Raw genomic sequence first — 16,582 nt, 5'->3', positions numbered from 1 at the left:
GCTCTTTCTAATACATGTTTTGTTCCTCTCTGTGCTTTTTAATTAATGCTTAAAACATTAAGTGTGGTATGTTTTTCTTTATAAACCACTTTCTCAAAAAAAAAAAAAAATTTTTTACAATAACAATTGCAGAGTTTTTCTTCATAAACCACTTTCTTAATAAACAAGTTTCAAGTGTGGTTGATTACAATACAGAAGTGTTCTACAGACAAAAGGCATACTTATAACAGGACAATTGCAGATTTTCCACAACAATATAATCAATAAATATATATTAACTCTCCATCTTTCTCTGCAGGAATATGATATTTAAAACACTGGCTCAGTTTGTGATTCTTGGTTGCTCCTGGATTCTGGGTTTCTGGAAGGAGCTGGAGATCCCCTTCCTGATCTTGAACTCCCAGCAGGGAACCTTCATGTTCCTGGTCTATTGTGTCCTCAATGATCAGGTCAGACATCAGTACAGACAGTCTACCAGAAAATCATCTCTCACCTACTTTATATTAAAGGGTTAGTTCACCCAAAAATAAAAATTAGCCCATGATTCCCTCACCCTCAAGTCATCCTAGGTGTATATGACATTATTCTTTCAGACAAATACAATCAGAGATATATTTAAAAATGTCCTGGCTCTTCCAAGCTTTATAATGGCAGTGAATGGCCGTATCTGTTGATAATCCATCCATGATAAAAGTGATCCACACTGCTCTGGGGGGTTAACTGTACGTACACACCGCCGCCGTCTTGAGCTGCAAAGAAGCTCTGGCCACCCTGTCAGGGATGCTTGTCAAAAAGTACGGGGAAGCTTGTTGACGCTTTGGCCGCTCTGACGTAGCAGAAATCGATGTTCGATCATGGGAGGAGAGAAGTGTCACACCATGAAATGTAAACAGAAAAAACAAGCAATACATTGACGCGCTCGTGTTGTTTGAAGACGGTGCAGGTGAGTGCGCACATGCTGCCGGGGCTCTCTCTCTCTCTGCTCGTTCTTATATATGCCCTGTCAAGCGCGCCCTGTTAAACTGACAGGACTTAAAAACACAGGCAAACTTTCACTCTATGATGGTTAAACTGTGCAATTAATCCGAGAATCACATGTGTCAAGGGCCGGGGAGCAGCTGGCCCGTACGGTTAATGAATCACGGATCAACTACAATAGCCTACCTATTCTTGACATCGCACATACTGACTATCGTGGATTCGTACATCGCGATATCGATGCTTAACACTAGAAGTGCCAGAATTCCATAACTACTAGAACTGCCGCAAGCGGTCATTTTGACCGCTAGATTCCAAACGCTATATCTTTAATGATAAATACCCAATTGAGAGATTAATGCATTTATTGTATTAGGATGTCTTTTAAAAACAAAACAACACCAAACTGTACATTTAAACAAGTTTAATTATACATTTATAAATAAATAATATCCGTAGATGTCCTGAACAAAATGACGGCGTAGGCTATAGCCTATGTTTTCATGTTTCTGTTCGATCGCGCCCGCGACCGCCGACACACACACCATATTCCAGCATTGCAATCTTGACATTGCAGCCTGTTCATTATAGCTATAATAAAATATAATAATAAAATAGTCAACCTAACATATAAAAATTCCACTGCTCTGTTTGTCAGTAGCCTACAATTCGTACCATTTTGCGCGTGTGAATAGGATGATTTTTTTTTTTTCGTCGATACTGGAACATGAGTGAAGTACAAAGCCTATAATAAAGAATAGTTTACCATTCAAATACATCGCAAATGTTGAAACATTTTGATTCTAATTAGAGAGTTACGTGAGCCCAACGCCGCTTACTTTCACTTTCGCTTATAAAGTAGCCTATTTCATTTTGTCTTTTTTATAGTTATTTTTTTCATTCTTGTTCTGTTCTGAATATCATTACATTTAAATGATTTGTTGTTGAATATGTTTAGTGTATTTTTTTACCACATTTTATTGTTGTGTATATTAGTATAGCCTATAATAATCTATAATAATACCGCGAAATTCAGTGCGGTCAATATGACCGCCTATGGCCGAAATAGGTAAATATGTTCATTTGTTTTTTTGCCTTATGTGTAATTTATATGAAACACATTTTAAATGAAAATACAGACACTTTTAGTTAAAGTCAGGTGCCAGCAGGATTGTATTTATTATTTCAACAAAGTTATTGCAGATATAAAATTCAAAACGGTCAAAATGACCGCCATGGCCGTTCTAGTGTTAAACGATACATAGTGCAGCCCAGCAAAACAGAGACAAATTTGAGTATCTATCAGTACTAGTTCAAAATATTATAAATCATCAACTATCCCAGCTATTTTATCCCATGCCTCGTTCTTTTGTAACTGGTAATAAGCAAACAACGTCATATCATAAATGATAGGAAACCCAGCAACGGCGATGATCATCTTCTCCATTTTCTCGGAATTAATGTTTTGGTAGGAACGAAAGTTTACATCGTATGTTTCTCCGGAATCAGCCAGCGCGAATGACGTCTATATTCTGATTGGTTGCTGGCGTTTTGCTGCTGCTTGTCGCTGAACCGTGTCATAGCTCATTACCATAAAGTTGAGCTACTTTTAACTTTCTGATTGACGCTCTGGTCGCTCAAAACACGATGCCACTGGATTTGACGCTCCTTGCAGGCTGAGAGAAGCCAGCTTCCATTGAAAATGAATGACTTCCGGTAACTTTAGAAGTTCAATTCGGTGGCGGTGTGTATGTACAGTAATAAAGGCCTTCTGAAGTGAAGCGATGTATTTGTGTGAGAAAAATATATAGACTAAAACGACTAGCTTCCGGCAGACGGCCGTACGCAAGTCGACTTGCACCAAAAGAGTAACCAGTGACGCATGTATGATGTAGATGTAGGAGCGGCGTAAGCTTTGACGCCTCTCGCGGTTCAAACAAACAGGGCTGGGCAACAAACTCAAGCTCCTCTCATATTTTCTCTCAAAAAATTGTCTTTTTAAACTAATTTGTGACTGGTGTTTTGTTTTGCTCTATCTCCGTGTTCGTCATTACGTTGTGCGTCAGGTCAAGGGTCACTCTTTCACCGAAACGGCCATTCACTGCCATTATAAAGCTTGGAAGAGCTAGGACGTTTTTTAATATAACTCTGATTGTATTCGTCTGAAAGCAGAATGTCATATACACCTAGGATGACTTAAGGGTGAGTAAATCATGGGCTAATTTTCATTTGGGGGTGAACTAACCCTTTAACCCTTTAGAACCGGCTGTGTCATCGCCGACACATACCAGCAAGCTGTATTCATTTGACCATAACTATTCAATCGTTTGCACTATCAAAACCATTCAAATTGTCCCTGACAGTAGACAACATACGCTTTTAGGCAATATACGCCTTGTTACGGTAATTTCGTGCGACAGCCTCACTAGCTCTGGGTACCAGATTCGGTTCTCCCAACGCGGGGCTATAAGAAGCACTGGGTGGTGCGTTTCCCTGATCCTCGTGATGACCTGTGGTAACAGGGAGATCGGAGGGAAAGCGTACAGCGGGAGGTTGGGCCAGGTTTGGGGCAGCGCGTCCTCGCTTTTCGAGAAAAATATCGGGCAGTGAGCGTTGTCTTTTGACTCAAAGAGGTCGACCTCCGCTCTGCCGAATAGGCGCCAGAGGAACTGGACTGTCTGGGGGTGCAGGGACCATTCTCCCGGGGGAATGATGTTTCTGGACAGTCTTGTCTGGGCCGACCTTCAGATGGCCCGGCACGTGCGCGGCTCTCAGCGAGCGCAACGAGCGGTGAGCCCACACGAGAAGACGTTCTGTCAGTTTGCACAGGTTTCTGGACCTGACACCGCCCTGTCGGTTCACATAGGACACTAGCACATGGTGGTCCCGTATGAATGGGAAAAAGCGCTTGAGCGCGTTCTCGACCGCTATCATCTCCAAACAGTTTATGTGGAGGCATTTCTCCTGGTCTGACCACAGGCCAAAGACCGGTTTACCCTCGAAAAGAGCGCCCCAACCTGAGGTGGAAGCGTCCGTCGAGATAACTTTGTCGAGATAAATGTCTTTAGAGGTGCGGTGCTGCCCGGGTGGAAGGACGCGGCCAGGCGTCGAATACAGCGCGTGCGCTGTGTTGACAGGCGTGCCGTCATTGCCACGGTGTCCAGATCCAAACCCAGAAAAGAGGTTGATTGACTGGGCACTAGTGAGCTCTTGGTCCAGTTGACCGTGAGCCCCAGGCTTTCCAGGCGGCTGAGAAGCACTGTTCTGTGGGCGATGAGCTCGGCCTCTGACTGTGCTAGAATCAGCCAATCGTCCAAATAGTTCGAAATTCGCATTCCCCGACCTCTCAGGGGAGCGAGAGCCGTGTCCATGCACTTCGTGAATGTGCTTAAGAGATGCCGAACGGCAGGACGGTGTATTGATATACCTGACCGTCGAAGGCGAATCTCAAGAATGGCCTGTGACGGGGTATTATCTGGATCTGAAAGCACGCGTCTTTTAGATCGAGAGAGATAAACCAGTCCCTTGGGAGAATTTGCGCAAGGATCTGCCTGGTTGTGAGCATTTTGAACGGTATTCTCATAAGAGCTTTGTTCAAATATCTCAGATCCAAAATCGGTCTGAGAGCTCCGTCCTTCTTGGGAACGTGGACATAACGGCTGTAAAAGCCCGACTCGCTCATAGAAGGGGGAACCGGTTCTATAGCCCCTTTGCACAGAAGTGTCGCTATTTCTGCTCGAAGTAGATGTGCTACTTCTCCATTCACTCTCGTCTCGGTACGCGCCTGAAAGCGCGGACTTACATTCAAAACATGACCGGTTGTGCGAGGCCGTGTGACAGAGCGGGAAGTGAGTAGGTGTGGGCACGGGGAGGTGGACACGTGACCTACTTTTAACACTCGAGCGGCTTTTGCCTGCTTTATGAAAGTGGGTTCTGTGAGAGACACGGGATTTATAGTGCTTGTGTACAGGGGTGAACACAGAAACGTGGGCACAATCACTGCACTTGAAACATACAGCGTCAGCCGTGCAACCAGACATTATGCTCTTTGGAGATTTCTCTGGGTTGCCGTGAGAACGGCGGTTGCGCGCAGGCGAGCGGGTAGATATACCGGCTCGTTGGCTGCGAGGTAAACATCTGCAGTAGCCGTGGCAACGGGGACTGACAGAGCGTGAAGCTCTGCCAGCCGCAGCGGGACTTAACCGTCTTTTCTTACATTTACATTTACATTTAGTCATTTAGCAGACGCTTTTATCCAAAGCGACTTACAAATCAGGACTAAATTAAGCGAGTCATCATGAAGAGGCAAAATACAACAACAACGCAAGAAGTGTTCAGAATACGAAGTTCAGGCATTATTCAGAGTAGCATAAGCATGATAAGTGGGATTTTAAGGGAAAGGTTTTTTTTTTTTTTTTTTTTTTTTTTTTCTCGTGTTTAGACGCTCATAAATACTCGAGCACCAGAATAGGTGTAGTGCGAGAGGCGGGTTCGCTTTCTGTAAGTAAGATAAACTGGCCGCGAGCTCGGAGAAGCGAACAGCATAAATTTTATCTGCCGCGAGAGCCGGGATCGAACATGGGTCTCTGGCGCGAAAGGCTAAGAGTCTGCCACTGAGCCACAGGGGAGAATACATATCTGGGGTCTCATTTATAAAACTGTGCGTAGGAACCTTACTAAAAGTGTACGTGCGCCCGAAAGCCAAAAATGGCGTACGCAAAAAAATATTCGGATTTATAAAACCGTTCGTACGCCAGAACCTGCGCAGAATTCACTTTATAAATCCCAGTCAGCGGAAGATTGTGCGCACATGCGTCTCCACCCCGAAATAACCATATATGGAGCTTACAACGCCTCGTTTTACTATGCATACCCTCATCTGCATATAATTTGCATATGATTATTCATCCACGTGATAACGTTTAACGGTACAAGACACATTACATTAATAAAAATCAAGTAGTTGCCTATCCTTGCTTTGTTTTTGAATACATAAATCAAATACTGTATAAAATACATTTCAGAGAAAGTTTTTCTCAATCTTTTCCACTGGCCGAATTGTATTTTTAATTGATATTTTTAATGGAAACAGATGGGCCTTGGGCATTATTTGCACGAAACTATTTTCTCAGACAGTCTGGTATTATCATGATAAGCAGTTATCTCTGTGGTTAAACATTAAAGCACAGCACGCCACAGGAAAAGTGTTCAGAAGCATCGCATCCACAACAAATATTTCTATTGACTGAATTTGAATATAAAAATGTTGTAACTTCTCAGTAATGATTTCATGTTTAAGTGTTTAACTCCATTAATTTGAATGGCATATTTAATCTAAATGTTTATATCAGAAGTAAAACATAGTTTAAATCAATATTTTATTTATTTAAACTGTTATTTGCGTCAGTTTCACTAAACGGCCAACGCGCTCGCTGGCGCGGACATTTAAGATGGGATGGATATTTGCTTCAAGTGACAGGCTCGGTGAGTGAAATTATATTTTGTATTATCTTTCTGTATATGTTTAATTTTCTTTAGATTTTCTGTCTAAAAGTGACCAAAAAGACACTTAACTCCAGCTCACCATCGGTGTCGCCAATTCCCTTTGTCTCCAGAATGTGCGTACGCACGGCTCAAAGTTTGCTTAAAGGTGCGCACATTCTCCCGTCAAGTTTGTTTTTTATAGATCACAACCTTTGCGTGGGAACTGGCGTACGTACGTTTCCAGCCCCGTTTTGTGCGTACGCACGCTTTATAAATGAGACCCCTGGAAAGCCATGTATTGGCTGAAAACTCTTCTCTTAAAAAATATCCTTGGTTTTAATTATAGTAACCACGTTTTTGGCGGATTTTTATTACCATTTTTAATAACCACAGTTATACTACAAATAGACCTAACATTACCATGTTTTTTTTTTTGTTTGTTTTTTTTTTCTTTGTGGTTAAACCATAGTTCTCTTACGAGAGGTTCTCTCGTATTGCGTAAGTTGCTCACGCTACGGGAAAGTTGTCACGGGAAAGTTGCTGAGCGGGGCGCAGCACGAGCCGCAGGAAAAACGAGGCGTTTTCACAAAAACGCCTCGTGCTCTTTTAGAGAAATGAGAGAGAGTGTGTGTCGCAGGGCGAACACACACAGCAGTAATAAAAGGATATGACGCCGGATAGCGTAGCAGGCACGGATGGCTGAAGGCGGCCGGCTTCCTCAGGCGCTTTCCTAGGCTTGCTGGTCACTGGTTTCAACGGCGGCGGCTCTCAAGATCCAGCGATGCGTAGGGCTTCGCTGAAGACAAGAAAATCTGAATTTTAGCCTGTGAGCCCGGCTTATATACACACTGACCACACCCATCTTGACGGTTAGAGGGGTGTGGAGGGCGCGAGGGCTTCAGATCTCGAAGAAAGACAACTTTCCCGTAGCGTAAGCAACTTACGCAATACGAGAGAACCTCTCGTAAGAGAACTGTGGTTTAACCACAAAGAAAAAACAAAAAAAACAAACAAACATGGTAACGTTAGGCCTATTTGTATGGTAATAAAATGGTAATAAAAATCCGCCAAAAACGTGGTTACTATAATTAAACCAAGGATATTTTTTAAGAGAAGAGTTTTTAGCTTCCAGACAGTGTTTCAAAATGTCCCGCCATTTAAAGGGGTGATGAACTGAGAAATCAAAATTTCCTTGAGCTTTTGACATATAAGAGATCATCATACTATAATAATATCCTGTAAGTTTCAGAACTGAAAACTACCTTGTTAGTCCAATAAAAGCTTTTATAGACATCAGGCTCAGCAAACGACTCGTTTTTCAAAGTGGGGAACTATGATGTCAAAGAGGATAAAACACCGCCTCCACAAAAGAAGATCAACGCCTACTTCAACACGGCCTGTTTAGCCCCGCCCACCGATTCGCCCAAACATGCTAAATAACATAGGACATGATAATTGCTAAACCGGATCGAGCTACTTCCAAGCAATAAACATGCTGTTTACTAAATATTGTGCAGTGCCTGTTTGTGGAAGAAGACAGTCTGCATAAGCTTCCTTTGGATTCCAGCATGGTTAAACTTTATTAAATCAGTCAATCACAATTTCCCGACACGGATCTGCCAGCAACATGTAAGTAACCATGTGTACTCTAATGCCTGATCTGCGATCAGTGATTTCTGTGTAATTATTCAAGTTCAGATATTTCTCTTAAAATTGTTCAATACTGTTTATGCATCAGTGACTAAACGATCAACTTCACATAATTTCTCGTAGTATTATGAAAATAATCTTTTTTAAACTGTTATTAAATTATATACAGAAAGCGATCAAAGAACGATCCCTTTCCAATCGCCCAAGCTGTCAATCAAAGCACAGCGCGAGCCGCGAGAGCTTATCTGGACACTTACCAAACTCGTGATGAAATAACGACACTGTTACACTACACAACGAAGCTCTTACTGTGTATTCACATCGTGTTTGCATTGTGATTTGGTGTAAGCATTTGTGAGAGTGCAAAAATTGCGTTGCAATGATAAGATCTTTATTCACGCGATCAACAGACTGTCATCTGCTCAGTGCTCACCATGCTGCAACCTTTCATGTGATGGAATAGATTTAAATATAATGCTTTAAACGATACTTTTCACGATTTGTTAATCTCGATAGCTGTAATAGTAAAAACGTAGTAAAAGTTTTCGAGAGAGTTCATGTAATACTAGCTATTTCATATGCAAGCATGTCAGCCAATCACAGCAGTGGGCGTTTGCACTGCAGTCTCACAGCAGACACGCCCCTTAAAACGGAGCGTTCAAATCTGAGGCTGAAATCAGGCTTGGAAAAATGGCTTTTATTTATAAATTATGACAATTTTTTATGTAAAAATCATACTAACATTATAAGGGCACCCCAGGCAACATTATAAAATAATAAAACAATCCAGTTCATGACCCCTTTAAGAGATTGATCATTTACTGACAGATACTATCGCGTATTAACAAATATTTTATATACAATTAAACGCACTTTGATATGTCTAACAAGTCTACGAAAGCTTGTTTTAGGTCTTTTGAGATGTGGTTTCAGCTGATCTTTCTTAAAACAGATGGAAAATGTAAAGATGCATGCTACATTTTCAGTGTTTTGCCCTTCAGCTCTTGCCAGTTATGAAAGAACATCATTTTTGTTGTGCCATTGTCAAATCCACTGATGTTCATCCTAACAAACTCTTCCTGGAATTTTTAAATTTGACTTGAATTTAAGAATGCTAACGTTAGCTTGAAAACTGTAAACGTAACACAAATTTAATATAAAATATCATTCACATGTAACTTAGTATAATGAGACTCTTACCTCAGCCGGTGATCGGTTGGCATGATGTCCGCTGTGACGAACCAGGCTCACTGATTTCCGAAGAATCCAAACAGATTCCGAAGACTGACAACAGAGCTCCTGCTCACGGCTGCTCTTGACGAACACGATTGCTTTGAACTCCTGTTGATCTCACAATCCACTTCACGAGGGTAGTAGACTGAATTCAAATCTCCCGCTTGCCCTTGATACTGATCCAAACTCGACTGATCAGCTAACCATTGTGGGCGGGAGTAAACAGTGAAAAAGTAATGGCGGCGAATTTGAATCTGCGTCATCGTGCGCGCGCACACACACACACACACACACAAAGCCCTGAATGTGCAGCAAAGGAGATTTAGAAAAATATTCATAAAATATACATGAAATTATGGGAGAATAAGACAATGAAATAATGATCAAAATGAGTACAAAACAAAATATGAAATAAAAATAATTCAATACAGGCCTACTGTAGCCTATGTAGGGTAGACTACTGTATGTACAAATACTATTATTTAACCTTAAAAAAAACCTACTTTAACCCCCACATGCTTAATAATCTGTAAGGAAAACATATTGAATAGATGCAGATTTCTGCAGTTATTCCTTCTTTTCCTTGTTTTCTAATTTCACAGAAAAAATCTGTAAAATATTACTTAATAATTTCTGTAAAATTACACATAACTCCTTTTAGAAGTTCCTTTTAAAAAACATAAAATTGATGTAAAACCAAAATACAAGTTAAATTACAGCAAATGTCTTTTATTTTACAGATATTTGCTGTATAATGACAAAACGGTAAAATTCTGTAAAAAAATACAGACATTTACCTGTAAAATTACACTTTTTTTTTTTACAGTGTAAGCAACCTTCCACAAAGAATGAGGAGATTTAAAAAAGAATGGCTTTTAGATTGTTTGGATTTATTTACAACACAACATAATCCAAAGATACACAACAAATGACAAAAAAGCACACTATTGAAAACAATGAACCAAAGACAGAGACCTTTGTGCCATTCCTAAAAACATTGTACGTACAGTGGCGGCACCAGGGAGGATCTAGGTGGTGCTGTAGCTCCCCCTATAATAGCCATAGCACCTGCCCAGCACCCCCAAGAAATGTCTGTAATTTTTTATATTTATATTTTAATGTCATGTTTGAATAGTTTTTTCATGTTGTTAAAAATAGGAATTAAATAATAATTTAAAAATCGCGAGCGGGTGCGGGCGCCGTAAGCGCTGAGCGAGCAGGAACGAGTAACGTTAGTGACTGTTGTCGTCGACAAAGATGGATAAAGCAAAAAAGCTGTCGGGGACTAAAAATAGAAAAAGAAAGAGGGAAAAGGAGATGGCATGTCAATTGATGCGACAGCAGCTAAATAAGTGGATGGTGAAAGGCAACAGGTAGAATTTAGAATGTGACGTCCAGGCATGTAGACTACTGGCCATCGGGACTACCGGGAGATTCCCGGTGGGCCGACGTGCTTTTTGCGCCGATACATCTCATACTTTTTTTTTTTTTTTTTGTCTTAACGGCCCATAAAACTCGTACATCGGTGGCCCATTCGTTTTGTTTTGCTTAATTGGCAGCGCATGTGTTACTAGTGCCGGTGTAATGCATTGGTCAAAAAAAGTCAGCGTTAGTTTTTTTTTTTCTGACACCCCATGAAACACGAAGATCAGCGGCCCATTGGTGCTTTTCTTGATTGACACTGGGCTGGCCCAATCACATCTTTAATGTGAAGTATAGAAATACACTCTTTCAAGTATAGAAATTAGTACAAAACTAATTATGAAAGTTTCCTATATTTTTCAGTGCATTTGTTTTACAATATATGGCTATTACTATCATGGGATTAATATTATAACTATTATTATGTAGTAGGTGTAATGTAAATAGACACTGTAACTAAAAGAGGTTTGAATTTTTCTTTGTGTAATTTGCACACTGAATATGGCTTGGAGCTTTTAATTTTTAACTCTCAAAGTGCACCAGATTGATGATTGCCAAAATTGTTGCTGCATACCCCTCTGACACTGGGTAGTTGCGTCCCTGTCTATAGCCCTTGCGTTGAATACTTTTACGTATATATACAATATATATATGCTTATAGTCGCGGAACAAGTATAGTTAATGCGGGCGTGTACGCATGTGTAGGCCTATACCAAGGGTGGTCCGATGCGACCTCCATAATGAAACGCCCCAAAATTCAAAGCACCTTCTCTTAAGTGTTGAGCATCCCCATAGCACCTGCAACAGAAAATCTCTGGAGCCGCCACTGTGTACATACCTTTCATTTCCAAGGTGTTTGATTTTCACTTTACCATGTTCATATACAGAGACTCATGTGAATGCTGAAGTCAGCAGGACTCAGTGGCATCTGGTCACAAAAAAAAAAAAAAAAAATTGAACATACTGATATCAAGAGAAATATAGGCCTGCGCGATTTTGGGAATACATTTTAGATTTTTCTGGTTAAAATTGCTTTTTACAATTCACAGAATACACACACACACACACACACACAAATGTTTCCAACACCAGGTTTGTTGTGCCTTGTAGGCATAGGCTATGCGCAGTGCTGAGCAGATATCCAGAAACACAGTAACAGTAAACACGGGTCTAAATATTATAATATTCACCATATATCTAGCAACAGTTCAACTGCAATGTGAAGTTTATGCAACAATAACAAACTAATAAGTAAGAATTTATTACCTTACATCTTTCTTGTCTTCAAATCGCGAGAAATTTTCTTCTTCTGAGGTAATTCCAATGTAAGCTCACTGCGTGTCTTCCAAACTCGACGAAAAGCAGAGACTTATGAAGTGTGGTGTTTTGTTTTTTGAGGTAATGAGCGTGATCACATTCCATGTGGAGTGCATTATTTTTTATCAAATTAAAAATAATGAGCAAGCATTTGAGAAACTGGACATCTTGTTGGTTTTATACAAATGACTTAAACAGAGAATATTTGCTTTCAGTTTGAATCCGATCATTTAAAAGTACACACTTAAATGTTTATAAAGGTATATGGCTCATAAATGTGTGACAAGTATTCGCTGAGTTTTGTTTCAGTTTATAGACTTGCTCAAGAAAAAAAAGTTCACCGCGACGGAGAAGCAGAACGCACACCCTGTTTATTTTCTTTATTTTTCAAAAGCACAATGTTTTGATTTGATTGTAAGTGGACACATACAAAAGCAGAAATATCACAGATTGTTTTTTCATATTTCTTTATTCTGTATGACCATAAATGACGGAGTATTTTAAGTTTATTTTGCTGCTATGTGAAAAAAATCCAGCAAAACGTGCGGGCGCATTTGTCGACCCCAGAGGGTTAAATGCCAGTGATTTGCTTGTGTAGTGGGACGTATTGTGGCCCTGTAATTAGACTAATGTGCTTGGGGTAGTGCGGGTCCAATTACGAGCAGGGTGGGACAGTATAAAAGAACATGTAGTCACTTCCTGCGTGTCGCGTCATTGCCCGTGGGAACGCCCCTTGTTCCTGCAGCGTTTCCGCTTTGAGCTTCGGGATAGTTTGCGGCTGTAGGAGGCTCCGGCTCTCACGTTACATGCCTCTTTTGCAGTCCCGTGTCTCATATACTTTGAGGAAACCTTATGTGTGTGCGTTGGCTGCTTAGTTAGTACCCAGGTATGTGATTTGTCGTAATGACTGTGTGATTTATAGCTGCGTGGATGGCTCGCGGTGTGAGTTTTGAGCAGCTGCTGCTCTCCCTTTGCATTCCCGTGCTTCGGGGATGTTGTGTCCCGTTCCTGTGTATGCGTGGATGGGCGAGGGGTTTATGAATTAAAGGTCCGTGAAACGTCCACTTTGTATAGCACTCATTCTTTTATATAATGTAAGTATGTTTATGTTTGTATTTTAAAGGAGAATATATGTTCTGGGGCGCCTGGTGGGCAACGCTGATTTGACGCTGCTGTTTTATACCTCAAGATTATCTCGATAACAAACCTTCTCCCAACACACGTTTGTGTGCACAGCCTACGCGTCTTGTGTGACGCCCGCTCGTTCTCCAGTACGTGCCACCGTGATCGCTGAGTCTCTTCCACACTATACTTTCAAATTGTTTTGTATTTGTTTTGTCTTTGGTATTTAATTTCTCATTTTTCCAGTATATTATTTATCATTGTTTTGTGCTACTGACTGTTCTATTGGTTTACTTTTGAGTGTTTTGCAGTGTTGTACTGTATCTGTTCGATTTGTGATTTACTTCAGAGGTGCTGGTAGAAGGAGCCGAGGCTTCAGGGCAGGCCACTAATAGGTCCTTACGCGGTGGTGGAGGGCTTGTCACAGAGTGCTGTGTGGTTATTTCTTGACTTTATTGCAGTGCGTGTGCTGATACTTGTACACAGGGTGCTGAGAGTGATATAGAAGCCTTGTGCTTACTGAGTTTATGCATCTGCCGTTAAGCCTCGGCCCCCTTTTATCTCGTGGTCTCTTTTTGTACTGTGAATGTTGATGACCCAGATTTGAGATCTTTTAAAAATGATTGTGTATTTAAATAAAGCTTTTATATTATTGGTATCCACGTCTCTAGCCCTTCTTGACAATCACGTTCCTGTGTGTCTTGTGTAAAATCTTAGAACCATAATATTAATATTTCCCTGGTAAACAGGGTGGCGTAGTCGTGTTTAAGCTAGAGGTAGTGTCCCTATATTTCGCTCCTCGTCTAGAAGAGAGAGCCCCGCTACACTTGCAATTGGCAAAGGTGCATTATCGCCACCAACTGGGCTGGAGTGTCTATTATTCAAGCTCTCATCGGAAGAATCTGTGGCTGTGAGACGTTTGGAAAAATAGATCCACAGTTTTACAACGAATGGTAAAACACCTGTTGGAAAGCATCTTTTGCAGCGATTTTATTATTATTATTTTTTAATTTTTTTTGTGAGCATATCAGTGAACACCCCTGACCACTCGGTGAGTTTCACATCTTTGTAAACGGAAGTTTAATGCGTTTTATGAAGGATTGTTCCAGTGCCCATGCTAGGCTGCCATTGTGTAGGTGGGGGGGCGAAATAAATCAGTGGCCCTGCTCAGCTCTCAATATCGATATTCTCCCCCTTGTCTAAATCACCTAGCAGGTCGGCCTGATAAGCTTGCAAAATAGCCGTAGTATGTAAACAGGCACCTGCCTGACCTGCTGCCATATACGCTTTGCCCACCAATGATGATGTTAAACGGCATGGTTTGGAGGGCAATACCGGGGCTTTAAATGAGGATGCAGTGTCTGGTGCTATATAAGCTGCCAAAGTTTCCTCTATCTTAGGCGTAGCGCCATAACCGTTTTGTTTCTGTCCTATTATGGAGGCATAATGGTGAACAGAGGGACTGGAAAGCCTAGCTGAATATGGCTTGTTCCAGGATCTCCATACCTCAGTATGGAGATCCTGAAAAAACGGTAAACCCTGGCGTGGAGGTTGTGGTGCAGACTGCAGAAATCGCTCATCTAGTTTACTTTTTGCTTGAGATTTCTGCTTCTCGGCCGGCCATTCAATATTTAATCTGGCCACAGCACGAGTTATAACCTCCAAAAGCTCCTCATACTGTGGTGATTGGGCTGGCGGATCACCCAAATCACCACCTTCGACACTGAGCACATCAACTTCCTCAGAAGAAGACAAGCCCAGTGTCAAGCGGTGAGGGCTTCCGGATCCCGAACGTGAGCACTAGAACTAGGGGGTGAGGGCTGAGAAAGGGCCAAAGCCGTCTCAGACCCCTCCCCTAGATCCATCTGTGATCCCCACGAGTGAAGCTGCCGGGTTGGCTCGGCAACCGCGGGACCCGCACCGTGTGGGGCACAGAGCTGGCCGTTTTGATCAAACAGCTCCAGCCGGGAGCGAAGCGTTCTAAGAGGCAAACGCTAGCAATGCTCGCACTCAACCCCCTCGAGGGCTGAGCGAGCATGCTCTGTTCCAAACAACTAACACACAGATTGTGTGAATCCCCGTCCGGAATGTAGCGAGGACACGGATGAACACACTTTCTGTAACTGCGTTGTTTTTCACTCGCCATTTTGACGTTACAGACAACACCAAATAAGACTGACAGACAGAGAGCGCTTGCTGAAGATCAGAAAGCTGACAGCAGTTGTGATGCCGGCTCCCTTTATAGCTTCCGCATTCCGCCGGCACATGTCACGGGATGACGTTGCACCAATCAGGATTGGACTAAGTTGCACATGTGACTTCAGGAGCGCTGACGCTGAAGGGATTCCCCAAAGTGTCGTCATAGCGACGCAGCGCCAGTTCTCTCGAAAGGGAAACAACCAATTTTAGTTTCAGGCTCTAAAGGGTTAAGTTAATTTTTCATTTCTCATCTTCTAAAATTAAATTCTTGAAAAATAACCTGAACATGTTCTGTGTTTTTGTTTTTTTAACCATAGTTTAAAACTATTTCTCTTCTCATTCTTGTCCAGGTCAGGCAGCAGTACAGGAAGTTCTTCAGATGTCTTTGCTGTGGACTCAAATTAACACCATCAAGAAACACTGAAGACACAAGCATCCATATTCAGCAAAGGAAGTGCCATTCTTATGAAAGTGATTCTGTCGTGACCGTCTCAGTTACAAATTTCACTAGTTAACCTGCTATATATTTACAGCGGTCAATACACTTATGTGAATCTATACATTTCTTTAAGTGCAACATTTCTTTGGTAGAGGAACTACCATAATTTTTAGAGGCTTGTATACTGGGTTACAATTTTAATACGCTAAAAAAAGAGAAAAGATAAAGCAATTGTTTTTCAGCTTAAAGTGTTTTATTAAAGCAGTGTGATATCTGTAACATTTCAAATCTTATTTTCTTTTAAACAATCTATTCAAAACTCAAAGCATATTCATAACTCATAATCTCACAATCCAAAAAGATTCCACAGAAGGGTAATACTTTAGAATAATGGTCCGTAGTTAACAAGTAGCTATGCAGGAAGTAATAGGTAGTACTGCATTAACACCGAACTTAATACTATTAACTAATATGGAAGCAATATTAACTAAGCAGTAAGTAATAGCTAATTTAGTACAAAGGTAGTTCCTTGGTAGGTATTTGATTATTACTAAAGAAATATATCCTCATTGAGAACTACTTGTGAACTAAGAAAGAATAACCAATTAATTACTAATCACAAAAGTAACATGTCTAAAAAGTGAACAATTGTGTTTTTTTTTTAGTGTTTTTTTTTACATGGTCATAACATTTCAGAAGCTTGTGCCTCAAATGGGTTCTTTGTGGAAACCAGTTTAT

At 41.1% G+C, this 16,582-nt stretch overlaps 1 protein-coding gene across 1 annotated transcript in view; it reads left to right on the top strand.

The window, feature by feature from the left end:
• Positions 1 to 16,208, top strand: part of LOC311286293 (adhesion G protein-coupled receptor E5-like) — a 31,334-nt gene extending 15,126 nt beyond the window's left edge. The window contains exons 14-15 of the mRNA XM_084402428.1: positions 299 to 449; positions 15,756 to 16,208. Coding sequence (XP_084258554.1) covers positions 299 to 449; positions 15,756 to 15,920 — 316 coding nt within the window. The 3' untranslated portion in view covers positions 15,921 to 16,208. The remainder of the gene's footprint in view (positions 1 to 298; positions 450 to 15,755) is intronic.
• The last annotated feature ends 374 nt before the right edge of the window (positions 16,209 to 16,582 follow it).

The sequence above is a fragment of the Rutilus rutilus genome (assembly GCF_951802725.1).
Source record: "Rutilus rutilus genome assembly, chromosome: 2".
Classification (NCBI taxonomy): Eukaryota; Metazoa; Chordata; class Actinopteri; order Cypriniformes; family Leuciscidae; genus Rutilus; species Rutilus rutilus.
The sequence above is the reverse complement of the archived record's forward strand: the minus strand, read 5'-3'. Positions and strand labels throughout refer to the sequence as shown.